Here is a 15,380-nt window from a genome sequence, read left to right on the forward strand (position 1 = left end):
GACAACAACGTCTACATCACATTCTGCTGTCAGTTTACACCTGGCTCTTCCTCATACTAATCATACAGCACAGTGTGTTAAAGCTGCTGGCTGGTGGTTATTGTCCTGAAACAAAAACCACTGTGATGAATACAGAGAACACAGCACCACTGTTGCACTGGAATACATACTTCTTTACAGAGAATAAAACCATGTTGGCATTGTTGTTTCTGCAGATTATACATGACACACAGAACAGTGGGGATTGACTGTAAGACGTGTAAGTGTATCAAAGGCAGTGGGAGAGGTAACTCTATACCTCAGAGCTGGGAGAGAGAAGGAGAGGGAGAATGTGACTGGGCACGTGCGGAATGCAGAGTGGCTGGGAGAGAGAGCAATCTACATTTCAAATGTTCGAGGATGTTTTCCATTGTGTGTTTATGAAACATGGCTGCTAGGACTACAAAGGTAAGAGGATATGGCATCAAAGGCCTCCCTTAGAAAACACAAAAGCAACATCGCTGCACTGAAATGCACAGCAGAACATACTACTCCTCCTACTACTCTGCTCTACTCTGCTCTTTAACCAGGCTCATTTGATTACAGTGTACAGGCCTCAAATCAAGGCCCTGCTATCCTTTTTCTCACTGTAACCTACCGCTGGGTCTGTAGTGGGTTTAAAGTAGGAGGTAAACAGACAGAACTGGCCTGAGTGGCTATAGGCAGAAGGAGGAGAGAGGAAGAGCGAGAGAGAGAGAGAGAGAGAGAGAGAGAGAGTGAGAGTGAGAGTGAGAGTGAGAGTGAGAGAGAGAGAGAGAGAGAGAGAGAGAAGAGAGAGAGAGAGAGAGAGAGAGAGAGAGAGAGAGAGAGAGAGAGAGAGAGAGAGAGAGAGAGAGAGAGAGAGAGAGAGAGAGAGAGAGAGAGAGAGAGAGAGAGAGAGAGAGAGAGAGGTGGTGTTCTGGATGAAAATACCTCATTTAGGGAAACAAAAGACATGATGGAACGGAGGTGTGTGGGAAAGAACGAGGGCAAAGTGCTGAGTTGAGTCCAAAATGGCCCCTATTGCCTATATAGTGCACTACTTTTGACCAAAGCCCTATTATGTGGGCTTCCCTACTACATAGGGAATTGGGCGCCATTTCAGACATAGTCAGACAGTAGCCATAAGTGCAGCCAGTGACCGACACCAGGCGGAGCCTGCCTGTCTGATGACGGTCAGGGTAATATTGTTTACAAGCTCTCTCAGCAGAACCCCACTGCCCTCCTCCAACCATCAGCCAGCCACAGAGCTCACCCTCTACTTAAGGCAACAAGACTGGAATGTGTTCACTTCAGCATTACAAGCCTATTAAAATACACTTTTAATTATGCTACAATCTCTCCAGGGATTATTTCCTTTCCTCTCCTCCTCTCTTGAACTGTGTGTTCTTTGACATCTGCACCAAGAGATCAACAGCACAACTGGAACTGGGAACTAGCATGTGTTGTTTTCTCCCTAGCTCCAATTAAAGGGCATGTTGACAGATTATGGTACGTAGCTGCTGCTGCTACTGGTACGGCTGGTGGTAGTTTGTGCTTCAAACTAGTAGGGTGAGGAGGAAGGGTAGGCGGTTGATGGGGGAGAAGAGTGGTGAGGAGAGAGGGGTGAGGAGGGGAGGGCGGAGAGGGTGAAGAGGGTGGGGAGGGAAGAAGAGGGGGCTGATGGGAGGGGAAGAGAGGGGGCTTATGGGAGATATCTCATGTACACAACATAACCAAGCAGCCCTGGGGGGTTAATGTGTTTACACTACCTGGGCTGTGATCTATCATCAACCATCAGCTTCTATTACCCTTCACATACATAAGCAAGCAGTATCTCTAACGTTTTACCCAACCGCCAATCCACAACTCTCACTCACACAATTTCTATTGGATTAGTAAAATGCTATTATCCAGGGTATAACCCACACCCACACTAGACTGGGTTGATGTGCAGTACTGTATATCATCATTCCAGTAGTTGATTTATATTTAGCACCGCTGTGCCTTTATGAAGGCGTTTCAGGTTGAACACCTAAACAGCTTCAAAGGAGTTGTCATATTATATGCATATGAAACGGCAACCACATGGAACCTATAGCATTATCATAACAAGTCCTGCATGATAGTTTTTTTCTTATATCTGGTAAGACAACAGACAGACATTCCCTCTGATCATGAATCAGTTTACCTATACACCAGTGAGAGGCATAGGAAAGGGGGATGAATACGGTGCACTTTATGAGCATGGACCATCTGTGATCTTTAGGCTAACAACACAACTGGTAAGCGGATCATCATAGGTCTATAATGTGCATAAAATGTGCATTATTTCTCCCACAGTGCACATAATAGCATAATAACAGTGATGGCGTGGGTTCACCACAGAGCAGATCTCATGCAGTCAGGCTGAGGTTAGCTAGGTGCTGATGGGAGAGGCCCCTGCCTCAAAGAGCTCGTTTTCCCTTTACTCAGGCTTCATTATGCCCAATCAATATTCATTTACTCACTAGAGCTATTGACTCATTTCTAAAATAAAATTACAGGTAATTTGTCTTGTCATGGAGTAGGGTGTATTATCCCTTTAGAGAGAAAACAAGTGGGGTGGGGTGGGACGTGATGGCCCATAGAAAAGCTGGATACAACTGTAAATATATTTTTTGATAAGACATTGAAAAATCAATGTCTGCTTCCTGCAATCCGTCTCGAGCAAATCAATCATAATCTGCACAGTTGGCAGTGGGATGCGAGAGAGAGAGAGAGAGAGAGAGAGAGAGAGAGAGAGAGAGAGAGAGAGAGAGAGAGAGAGAGAGAGAGAGAGAGAGAGAGAGAGAGAGAGAGAGAGAGAGAGAGAGAGAGAGGGGGAGAAGGCCCAATCTTTGTCTGATATCTCTCATTTCTGAATCGCTTCTCATCATGGTGATAATAGGGTCATCATTTCAACACTTAGCCAACCCCAGCCCTGCCATTCAGCCTGGGGTAGAGGGGAGCAGAGGGGAGGACAGGCTCCAGAGAAAGAGGAGTGGACTCATTCTAGCCCCATTCATCTTAATTCAGATTGACAGACAGACACAGACAGAAGTGACCTAGAAAAGAAAAATATCAAGGGGACCAAATCAGTTGAAATGTTACCCTGGTGTATACTATAGTGATAAGTATGTTATTATAACTAGTTATTTCAAATGATTGTATGTAATGACATAATTATTTCAAAACAATACATACATAAACAAAAAATGTAATGTCTTGAGAATAGGGGAATTTTTGTTTTGTAATTTCAATGTTTGTTTCAAATGTTTGGGCTGGGTAATACAGTTAGGTTCAAATTTGAAGTAAAAGGAGAGTGACCTGAATGTCAGTCTGATGTGAACTCCATGCCACCATCTGTAGGCATCTCTAGTAAAACTGGATAGCAGCATGACATCACACAACAAAGATGGCCGTACACACTGCTCACTTCTGAGCACATTATAAAATGGAAGTTAAATTATAAAGATAAGAAATACTTGGATATGACTGCATTAGTAAATGTGTGCATACATGAAATAATAAATGAACCAACAAAAAAATACACACAAACAGCACAATGTGTATTATCATGGTTTTTAATATTTTCATATTTGGTAATTTGGTGAAAACAAAATCATGCACATTTAGAATAATATTACATGAAATATCCCAAAAACTTCTTATGATACAAGATAAATATTAGTAGTGGTGATTGAATCACTAATGCTTTTACAACTAGTTAGTAGGCTATATAGCCACAATGACTTGCTGTTGTCAGCAATAGTATCCGCAAACTCAGTGCAGTTGTTCAGTCGAGGGACGCAGTGCACGTATGTTTAATCATTTAATTAAAAAAATTGCAAGGTCAAAAATAAATAACATCCATTATTTGCAGCAGATCTCCCCAAAGCATTGGGAGCGAAACTGTTTTGAATTTCAATTGGCTTCCAAGTGGCAAAAGCCCACAGCTAATACATCAAAGAAAAATTGGTGTCAACTAATCGGTTTAGGACACAGATTTAAAAGGACTAAAATCCTTATGAATACTTGAAGCGGGTTCCCCTCCTGTAGGTACCAACCAACCACTGCTTTCTAGAGAGCACAGCACACCTGACCTTGCACCAACGAAGGAATCTGTCAAGCGCTTGACGTTAACCAACTTAATTAAACTTAACCATCATCTCTGTGAACGCGAGAGGCAATTAGTCTAGTACAATAGTTAATGCTTTCTAATAATAGTCTCTAAATCCAAATTAGATTACGCCTACTCCCTCAGGCATTTTCACTGTGATGCTTCATCCTTCATATGCATGTTTGGTTTGCTCCACCGCTGGGCTCTCTCTTCTGCTACTGCTTTCTCGACCAGTGTGGACTAGTCCTACAGAAGCTGTCTGAATTGTACTGCTTTTGCATATATATACAAAAGTAAAATAAGTGTAAGACACTTGGAATAGCTTCCAGTCAAAGATGTCCAGCAGAGTGTGTGTGCGTAAATCTTTTTCTGGAACCTGTCATAGGATATGTCCATTTATTGTCCATTTTTTCTATATCTTATCAAACCTATGTTTTGACAACTATGACGTTTCATATATTTAAATATAAGTAGAATGTACCGTTGGTTTGAAATACATATAGAAGAGCTTAATACACCGCTACGAAGTGGTATGACATATTTATAACATGCAGACAGTAGCCTATACTTGAAGACAATTTTATCCCATGTATTTGATTATGCTCTATTATAATATTATCACCGATTAAATAAGCGAGAGAGCACTCAACTTCAGCTAGGGTATATTTCTGTAAAGGAAAATTATCCGTTTCCTACCTTTTCCTCAGCACGAGCTGTAAGTGTTTTTCCGGCTCCTTGTGATCTCACACACACACACACACACACACACACACCTCCTCCTCCTCCTACTTCAGAATAGACCTCTTATCATGCGCGTATGGTGCCGTGGTAGTCATTATTGTCGATAATAGAGTATCAATGCATATTGACGTCATTCAAAATGCCTCTCTCCTCTCTCGGTATCCCTGGTAACCGGTATGCTATTCAGAGATGAGTGACTGAGCATTGGCCATTCATTACGTCCCTCATTGAAGAACAGTAAATATAATTGGCCAATAATGCAATGAATGTGGCTTAAGGCACTCATGACAACTTCAATGGGAAAAGTACAATTACACTTGAGTTGGTGTTTCATTAGCTTATTATTGATTCATTTGTATATTATAGAAATCAATTATAGGCTAATAGTTATTTGTAGTCTATATTTAAAAAATATGTATAAACAACAGTAGCCTATACCTTTATGGCAGCGAGTCACACATATATATTGTAGTCCTGCTTAAAAGGGAAATACATTGACATAGGCCTACCATTAAATAAGATTTTGACTTTGTTTTCAGTTTATTAATGGCAACATATTTCCAATAATAGTAGTACTATTATTAGTAGTAGTACTATTAGCATTATAATGATCATCATCGGTAGAGTAGGATATCATTAGTTGTAGACCTCTTCAATAATAGATGTAGTAGGTATAGTATAAACAATATCAACATTAGTATCCTTAACCTTATATACATGTGTTGTCATAGATTTTGCTGCAAGAACATGAGGAAGAAAAAGTGTCGGGGTAACAATAATTAGTTCGGCTATCATAGCACTGCGGGTGGTTGTAAAAGTAGGTCTTCTAGTACCATTGTCATCATCATTACTCTCTCTTCATGTATCTGTCTTTCTTGCCTTTCCCGAACTCTGCATTGGCTCACTGTACCAGCGTCATGACTCTCTGCTGCTCTCGAGAGGGTTTCAGAGCTTAAGAACACGTGACACTATGCACACACATTTTAGCAGCGCCTACAGCGATCCCTTTCGGTTTATCGGAGATTTGAACTATAAAGCCAGAGACAATCAGCACTGTGACTATAAGGCCTGTGGATGTCTGTATTCAAAAAAAATATTGACATGTTAGATTCAATCCGGATATGCATTATTATACCTTTAATATGGTTAGAATATGAGTCTAAAATGTGTTTTCTAAATATAAAACAATTACAAGTTAAAAAAGAACTCCTGCAATATTATTATAATATAAATACTATTATAATAGTATAGCCTAACTAATTATGAATTGGTTATTTATTATAAGAGTATAAATAACTATATTATCATTAGGCCTATTATTATTGGCCTGTCATTATACTCATGATAATGTAATACATTATTCTGGAGTTATTCATTTATGGCACAGGTGCGTAAAAAGCCATTGTGCAGAAATGAAAAATCTGGATATCCATAATGGCCGATAACCGCACGATATTAAATAAATCGGGACTATCCATATTTCTGCAAAGAAACGTATCTGGTGGCATCAAAGGAGATTACATCCAGTGGTCATAGCGGATTTGCTGTAGTTCATATGGTACTAATCTGCCTTCGCTTGGAGCTTTTATGACTTTCGGGGTGAGAGAGCGCGAGGGAGTGTATCTGACTGGTTTATTCCTGGATATATGGAGAAAACTATTTAGCAGCCGCTTCAGTTAACAGCTGTCACACGTTAAGAGATGCTTATCCCACAGTTGAGTGGAATGCTTCCTAGATTTCGGCAAATATTACAAATTGCTGGTTAAGAAAAAAATTAACGTTTACACAAACAGCCAGACCTAAATTGTTTGGGATAAAGGTAATATTTATATTCTACTGTGTATTATTCGCGCCATAATTTATGCATGATCTTGCCATGTCTTACCCTAACGCAAAATGCGTCTGGCATAAGAATGTCGATATGCACAAAATAAATCAAAATCAAAAACCGTCGCCCCTTTTTAGCTCCGGTTGCGGATTTTAACTTAACGTAGGATCACCGACAGTCAGTTAGGCTGTTACGAGGCATCTATACAAAAAGACAAGTTTTACTCTCAAAAGAAACAATAAACCATAAACCATGGAAAAAAGAAGCGCAGCGCACAGAACATGGAGCACTTTTTTCCATTCAGTATCTGGCAAGCTCTTCCTGACAGACAACAGCCCATTTGTTATTGATCAAGTGTGAAAGTGACGGCTTCGTGTATTTAGAATAAGAAGAAAGTTGGAGTTGATCTACTGGCTCGCATGATATCGCCATCCAGGGGCTGGCGCACTTGAGTCCTACAGCACCGAGCCTTGTAGAGGAAAAAAATAGAGAAATAGCGGGAGAGGGATTGTTAGTGAGAGAAGAGAGGGAGAGAGGGAGGGGGAAAAGCGGGAGAAAAGAGAAAACATGGAGAGGGAGAGAGTGAGTGAGAGAGAGAGAGAGATAGGCAGGGCTGTGGTATTAACCCAGCATAAGCTTGCCTTTTCCTTCGATGACTACACCCCGAGAGGAGGAGCGTGAAGAACGTAGTAGGCGTCAGAATCCTCAATTTCCAACTTAGCATCTTGGCAGGACATTTTCCCAAGCAAAGCCCCCATCCGAAGGCAAAAAACTTCTTCTGCAGGGCATGAGACAGAGGGAGCAAGTGAGAGAGAGAGAGGAAAAATAGAGCGCAGCAAGCAAACACAACGGTCAGTTGTAGCTGACTATCAGCGACTAATAATCTATATCTAAGTCTATGTATTTGTTTATATTTTTACTTTTTAACACAGTCATTTAGAGGGGAACAGACAGCGGTCTGTTGATACGAGACTCCTATGACTGAGATCGGACAGTGCATGAGAAAATAAAGAGGAAAAGTGCGCAAGTAAGTGGCTTACTTTCGGGGCTTTCACCATGGCGTATCCTCAGGGCTACTTGTACCAGCCGTCCGCTTCTTTGGCGCTGTATTCATGCCCGGCGTACAGCACCAGCGTTATATCGGGACCCAGGACCGAAGAACTTGGTAGATCCTCATCTGGCTCGGCTTTTGCTCCTTATGCCGGATCTACCGCGTTCACCAGCGCTTCGCCCGGGTACAACTCCCATCTCCCGTACAGTGCGGAGGCGGGGGCGGCCGCCACTTTTGCTTCATACGTGGTGAGTGAGAGAGCATATAATCGAAATTTCCGAGTGTAAAAAAATGTGGAAAATATTTTGTTGTATTGTTGGTAGGCCTATGTGTAGAATTTTAGCATGGTGCAAATGAGGCAAATGTATTTCTGGTTTAGCGTGCGTCTGTATTTTGCTGATGACTCTTTTACATTTGGGTAAGTTAGTTGTAAATAGGCCCAGCCATTTTGATGCAGTGAGAAACATGCAAAATGACTAATTAGGCTAATTAGCATGTTAGGGTTATTTTTTTCTGCAATTTTTCTGTAAATAATGAGCAATGAAATAGGTCGTTGTGTTGAAGCAGTTTGCATACAAGAACAAACAGCAAGCTCCCAACCTCGGTGGAACACATTATATTCTATAGTTATTTGTTAGAGAAGGTCTTTATTAGTCTATGCGAAATTACAAACTCGTTTATTTAGGGCTACTCGGTTGTTTTTGTGGGCATTGACCAAATGTTCATTCATTTGGGAACACAACTCCTGATTTTTTAACATGTTCTAAATCTGAAAGTGAGTTGAGCACGCAGTTAAACGCAAATTAAACCAGGTATGTAGGCCAGCTGAAGAATGGTGGGAAATAATTGTAATAAAATCCTGTCTTGGTAAACATATGAGAAGAGAAGACATAATAGGCCTGTTATGCATGATGCTTTATCTAATTTGTAAATTAGGTTGTTTTCACTACGCATAGATTACTTTGCGGTGGCTACAGAGGCAGCAAGACAGGCGCATCTTGAATACAAAAACGCACAAAGGAAAACAAAGTTGATAAAAATAACATTGTCGATGTCCATCTGTGTAAAATATAAAAAGTGCATTGCTGACGCATCTGATGCGTGATTTATTGTAACCAACCTAAATGTCAGAGGTGTGTGTGTGAATGTGTGTGTGTGTGTGTGTGTGTTTGTGTGTGTGTTTATTATGGTGCCTTGTTATTGTTTGACACTTCTTTTGTACTGTTTTAATTATCATGAGTCATTGACAATTATCTGAAAAGCATTTTTTGACTATTTTCGACGGCTTTGTTTTCAGAGTTCTCCCTATGACCACACGACGGGCATGGCTGGGTCTATAGGATATCACCCCTACGCTGCTCCCCTGGGTTCATACCCCTACGGTGACCCGGCATACCGAAAAAACGCGACCCGGGATGCCACCGCCACTCTCAAAGCCTGGTTGAACGAGCACCGTAAGAACCCCTACCCCACCAAGGGCGAGAAAATCATGCTGGCCATCATCACCAAAATGACCCTCACCCAAGTGTCCACCTGGTTCGCCAATGCCAGGAGGAGGCTAAAGAAGGAGAACAAGATGACCTGGACTCCACGAAACCGGAGCGAGGACGAGGAGGAAGACGAGAACATCGATCTGGAAAAGAATGACGACGACGAGCCTAGCAAGCCGACAGAAAAGGGAGACTCGACAGACACAGAGTCAGGTCTGAAGAAAAATCATCAATTTTTTATCGCAGTCGTTTCCACTCAGGGCGCAAAATTGATTGCTGGTTAATGGTGGTATATTATTTATAATGGGACAATTGCTTTAAATAATAATCACCTTGAACTCCCCTCATTTGACTTAACATGGGCTGAAAATTGCTGGTGACGTAAAGGGTTTAGCATTCGATTTATCTTTAACTGCATAATAAGGCGGGCTGCAGCTGGTGGACTGGGCTGTGTACCGCCTAATGATCATTTTTACGATTAAAACACAATCATTAATATCACGGTTTTCACTAGTTGTAGGCCTAGTTGTTTGCAGGCCTATTATTTATTAGCCTACTTATTGTCATAACTAGGCCTATTATTATGGTAATTAGCATATGCAAAAATATGAACGCATGAGTGTATGAATTAGGGGACTATAACATATTGGTAGCCTATCTGTATCTTATGTCACAATGTTATTTTAAAAAATCACAGTAACTTAACTCTTGTTTCTCTCTCACTGCAGATCATAAATTGCTGAACCCGGGGGACATAGCTTGCGACAGATTTAAAGAGGAGAATCATGGCAAAGAAATGGATCCCCTTCTGAGCGACTCGGAATTAAAAGACCAAGGGGAGCGGACAGAGTTACTGCCCGAGTCTGCTAAACCCACCACCTCGTCTCCATCCGCCGTGTCTCGTGGAGGAACCGAGCTCGTTGCGCAAGACAAGCCGTCAGAAATGGGCCATGCGCCGGGCACAGTAAACAGCAACGTTACATCTGTTATTCACTCGTCCCCATCGGCCCCTAAACCCAAACTCTGGTCCCTGGCTGAGATCGCAACGTCCTCAGACAGGTGTAAGAGCAGCAGTGACGGGCCGCAGGGCCATGGGATGGGTCACAGCACAGTGATCAGCACCAATGCAGCGTCACCATCACGGTCCTCCCCCCAGTGTCCTCTCCCAAACAGCACAGTCCTATCCAGGCCTATTTACTACACGTCCCCTTTTTACCCGGGCTACACGAACTATGGCAGCTTTGGACATCTTCACAGTCACAGCAATCACGGCTCGGGCACGGGCTCCACCGCACATTTCAATGGATTAAACCAGACTGTGTTAAATAGAGCAGAAGCTTTGGTAAGAGAAAGCCAGAAAGGCAGAGGCCAAACGCAGGTAGATATTTGTAAAGACTCCCCTTATGAACTAAAGAAAGGTATGTCAAACATTTAATACCTTGATCCCTTTCAAAAATCCATCGGACTTTTATTTATTATTTGTGGTTGCATTACAAAAAAAATAAGACAAATAATAATGATAAAGCAAAATTCTGCGAACAGTTATTTTTTGAGTAAATGCTTATCCTAAAATGTTAGTTTCTGAATGGTTAATCCTAAAGATGTAACAAGAATGGTCTTAATCGCTGCAGCCGCCTTAGTCTATTTGTATTAAAGACTAATATGTATATTTAATGTAGCATTTTTGTATTTAAAATGGATAATACACTATCTTTGAAGTAAATTATGAGAAAAAAAATACACGTGTGCAGCGATTATTCTGGGAGGAGCGGGAGGGGGGAGGCAATTGTTATTATCAAATGTGTCAGAAGGTCTTGAAAGAGAAACACATTATGGAATATGAAAGATATATTTATCGATGGGATTGTGGTCTTTTACCCCGTGACAGGTGTATCAATTCAATTTTCTATTCAGAAAGAGAACTCCAACTTTATACAACATGAGAACATGTCAACGTTTCTCAAATTCTCGTGTGAAAAACATATAGGCCTACAGCCTTTTAGGTCTACCCAAATATTTACATTTTTGTGGGGTTTGGCCAAAGATGTTGGCACGAGTTTACTGAATATATGTATATTTCTGGCTCTATGTTTCCTATTCCTTTCTACGTGTGCAGTAGGAGGATACTTATGAAGGTGAATATGATAACAATGGCGTAACTGGAGGCCCAGTCGTTTAACCCAATTACTTTCCAACCGCAACGTGTTATAAGCAAAGCAATCAGGTGGCGAACTCCAGTAATGAGTTCGATTTTATGCCAAATTTAGAGCTCATTACTATTTCCAAGGCGTGGCAAAACTGTTAAAAGGACGCAACCGTGCATTTATGGCTTCAGAGCATACTGGCCAGTTATATAATTAATGTTGGAGCCTCCTTAATGACGCGTAAGATGTGAAACACTCATGGTTAGGTTTGGAGAGAAGGAGTATAGCGGGACTAGCATGTCATGCACACAGTAAAGGCCACATAGTTTCCAGGGTTTAGTCAGTTTTAGTCAACAACCGAGCCTCTCACTGTCCTCAAGGCTCAAACTCTTCCTTCCCACTTCCGCAGGTAGGTGTCACACTTGCTCCTAATTTCAGGGGTCTCGTTCTTAATCTGTCACGGAAAGCCGTCCTTGATCGAATGGCCTAGTTAAAATGGACCAAAGACTGGAAGGCAGAGAGAGAGAGAGAGGGAGAGAGAGAAAGAGAGAGAGAGCAACTTGAAATGGTCACAGTTATTACATGTTTATTATAACAATACTGCCAAGTGGGAAAACCTGAATATTACAATGGATTAACATGGAACCAACCATTTCCTTTCCAGAAATACAATACAGTGGTGGATTTTCGAGAGAGAAAAAAATGTTTATGTGGCCTAATCTTTGAAATTGTGATTAAGGCTGATTTGTAAGATGAGACAAATGGTGTCTTGATTTGGCACAGACATTGGGAAATGTTTTGAAAACAAATCTGTTAATTATCATCGAATTATTATAATATTATTACTAGTAGTAGTATTTGTTTTATCAGCTGCCAATGTTGTTTTGTTTTATGATCAGTAGTGAACCTTTAGTGTTTCTATCGTCATTATAATCAGTTGATTAACACGGGTGTACATTAGCACATGGCTTCATGGAATTACTCCCAACGTTTAATATATATTCCTATGTTTCTATTTCTAACCAACTCAATCTTTGTCTTGATTATTTCGATTGGAAAAATATTGAAATAGGCCTACATTTAATAATTTAGAATAACCTCTAGTAATAATAATAATAATAATAATAATCATAATAATAATAATAACAGTAATAATAAGCTAGTGAAGTGGGCCAGCTTGCTCCTGTTTACTGCCTTTCATTAATCTCTATAGTTTACTTTCCGCACTCGAGTTGAAGCCTCCCCTGGGCTTTATATAATTCCCTTAGCCCTAATGTCCTCTATTCCGTGTCACACGGGCGAGCGACTGGGGCTTCTATTTTAATCTCCCAGAGTATGTGTGCTGCCTGGGCCAGTGATTGCAACACATCAGCCAGCTAAATAGTATAATTATGTTTTTCTTTGCTGATCCCTCCAGGAATTGAAGTGTTCGATGCAATGTCCCCTAAGAGGACGTCATCGTTTTTATTTGAAATAGGCTTTTTAAATGGAAGAATTGATGTTTCAAAGGGCCAATAGATACAATTTCAGAGACGTAAATCATCTATATTCAGCTTAGGTAAATATTGAATAGTTTAGAATCGTTTATGTGACACAAATACCCGAGCATTCTGATAATGCAATTTTACACCGCTCTCTATGATTCTAGGAATATGAGGCAAATGTTTGGAAAATGATCATTTATACTGCTAAATTGGATCTTGAGAAGGCCATTGTATAGCCCATGGGCACGGAGTAATAAAACATGCTTGTCATGTTTGTCTTCTGCACTGTCGAAATAGCCCAAACGATTTGACCACATTTGTGAAATATCGTTTTGAGACAGAGTTGTTGTTTTGTGTTGTTCCAGAGATGTGCTGCTATTTAGTAATTCTCCTCCACGCAGTTTATTATTCAAATCACGCCTAGGGGGACATAGAAACAGGGCCTATTGATGCCTCTGTGGAGACTCATTCAACATATTGAGTATGTAAATAAATACACATTATTATCATCATTATATATATATTTTTTGAAATAAATTATTATTATTATTACTAGGCCTATTATTATTATTATTATTAGCAACTAAGGCTAAAGACAATAAAACGAATATATTTCATCCATAAAAACGACTTTCCACAATCTTTGTTTGAACACGGATATTTTTTTTTTTTAAATCACACTGCTTTTTAGCGTTGTAATGCGATCGTGCTATGGAGAGTGAGACCACTGGATCTGTCCGAAACCATTGTCAGTCCTGAATGCATGGTACAGAGAATTCTGCAATGATCTAGCACAACTCTGTTCAACTTCTTCCTCCCTCCCGTCTCTCTTCCAGTTGAACGGCTCGCTGGCTCATTGTTGGGAAGCGATGCATGGATACAATGTGAGAATGCCAAGTGAGGTTGAAACAGTTCTCACGTGTGAAGGACAAAAAATGCATAACGAACCCAATTGAAGATGGAAAAGAATAACCGATATATATTATCGCTTTGTCGGGATAGAGGAAATATTGACATTTCATCAATGCATTTACGTCTACATTAGTTTAAACTGTAGGTCTGGAGGAGGACAATATCGAACTGTTAAACTAATAAAATAGGATCGAAAACTGTATACATTTGTTACAGTTCAGAAAAATGTATGTCTTAGGTCATTTCGATTTTCAAAATCGAAAACCCTTTTTGTCAATGCATGAATGCAACAAATAAAACATTCCTTTATGGAGAATTATATTCAAGAGGTATGGACAAACGACATTTTAAAACGTTTTTTCCGAATCTAATTGTCACTTTCCCAAGACGACAAGTGTAGGATATAGCTAGGTGTATCCACTAAACATAACGTTGCGTTTGTACAGAAACAGACATTAAAAAGTATCTTAATTTGGTGCATACAACCTGGGTGAGAATATAAATTATTGTAACAAAAATGCAAACGATCTTAAACATGAATCCCTCAATACGTGTTATGCACCCACACCTTAGCTTTGAAGCATAGCCACGTTGTCCCTAAAATAAGACATTTATACATATTTTTAGCATCTGTATCATCATATTCTATTGGGAAACGTTACACTGTGACTGAAAATAGTGTACTGAATAATCACAATTAGGTAACTATGTCTTTGTAAATCAATATTCTAACACTTTTTTTGTACGTATTTGTATATGCCTATAGGCCCAAACAAGCTAGGCCCATATGCCACATTCAACATTCATACGCATCTCCACCCATCATGCAACCAGTCTAATTAGCATACACAAATTGCATTATGGGACATTTTCTTGATTTTATATCATTGTTATTACCTGTATGGTGATATAAAGTTTCCAGTGTAAATGGAAGGTTTTGTCATGTTTCCTGTAAGGTGGAATCTATTGCACAGCTACAAAATGCATGATTGATTGCCTCAGTATGACGATATCTAGGGGTCGCGCAAACCATGTCACCAAAAACCAGAACCTGTTGATAAACACATTCCCAATTGTCCTTAAAAATTGACCCAATGAAAAAAAAAAAAGTATAGGCCTAAATGATCATGCACCAAGTCTCCGGTGGTAGGAAAACTTCGGTGGTATCAGGAAAAAGTAGCCTAATCTCGTTCCAGTAATATTGCACATTGACGATAAATATGCAAATCATTGGTCTGTAAAGGAACGTTTTAGGGGGTGTGGGGGGGGGGGGGGGGCAGTTGTAGAACTACTAAGTTTCATGATTTTGAAATGAGATCTTCATGAGAAAAAAAACGTAGGCCTAAAGGCTATTGCGAGTTCAGTCTTTCAATCGACTTCAAAACAGGCATTGCAATGTCACACATTTTCTGCACTTGAGAATCTCATTGGAACATAATTAGCATACACACATTGCATTATGGGAAATGTTCTTGATGGTATATCATTATTACCTGTATGGTGATATAAAGTTTCCAGTGTAAATGGAAGGTTTTGTCATGTTTCCTGTAAGGTGGAATCTATTGCACAATTACAAAATGCATGATTGATTG

The 15,380-nt window shown here is 40.2% G+C and overlaps 1 protein-coding gene across 1 annotated transcript; it reads left to right on the forward strand.

Annotated features, from left to right (window-relative positions):
- Positions 1 to 7,481: 7,481 nt before the first annotated feature.
- Positions 7,482 to 10,978, forward strand: LOC311111153 (Iroquois homeobox protein 5a). The gene is made up of 3 exons (XM_084153842.1): positions 7,482 to 8,006; positions 9,056 to 9,461; positions 9,977 to 10,978. The coding sequence occupies exons 1-3, from the start codon at positions 7,764 to 7,766 to the stop codon at positions 10,681 to 10,683; spliced, it is 1,356 nt and encodes a 451-aa protein (XP_084009968.1). The 5' UTR covers positions 7,482 to 7,763; the 3' UTR covers positions 10,684 to 10,978.
- The last annotated feature ends 4,402 nt before the right edge of the window (positions 10,979 to 15,380 follow it).

Source organism: Coregonus lavaretus, assembly GCF_964263955.1.
Source record: "Coregonus lavaretus genome assembly, chromosome: 37".
NCBI lineage: Eukaryota > Metazoa > Chordata > Actinopteri > Salmoniformes > Salmonidae > Coregonus > Coregonus lavaretus.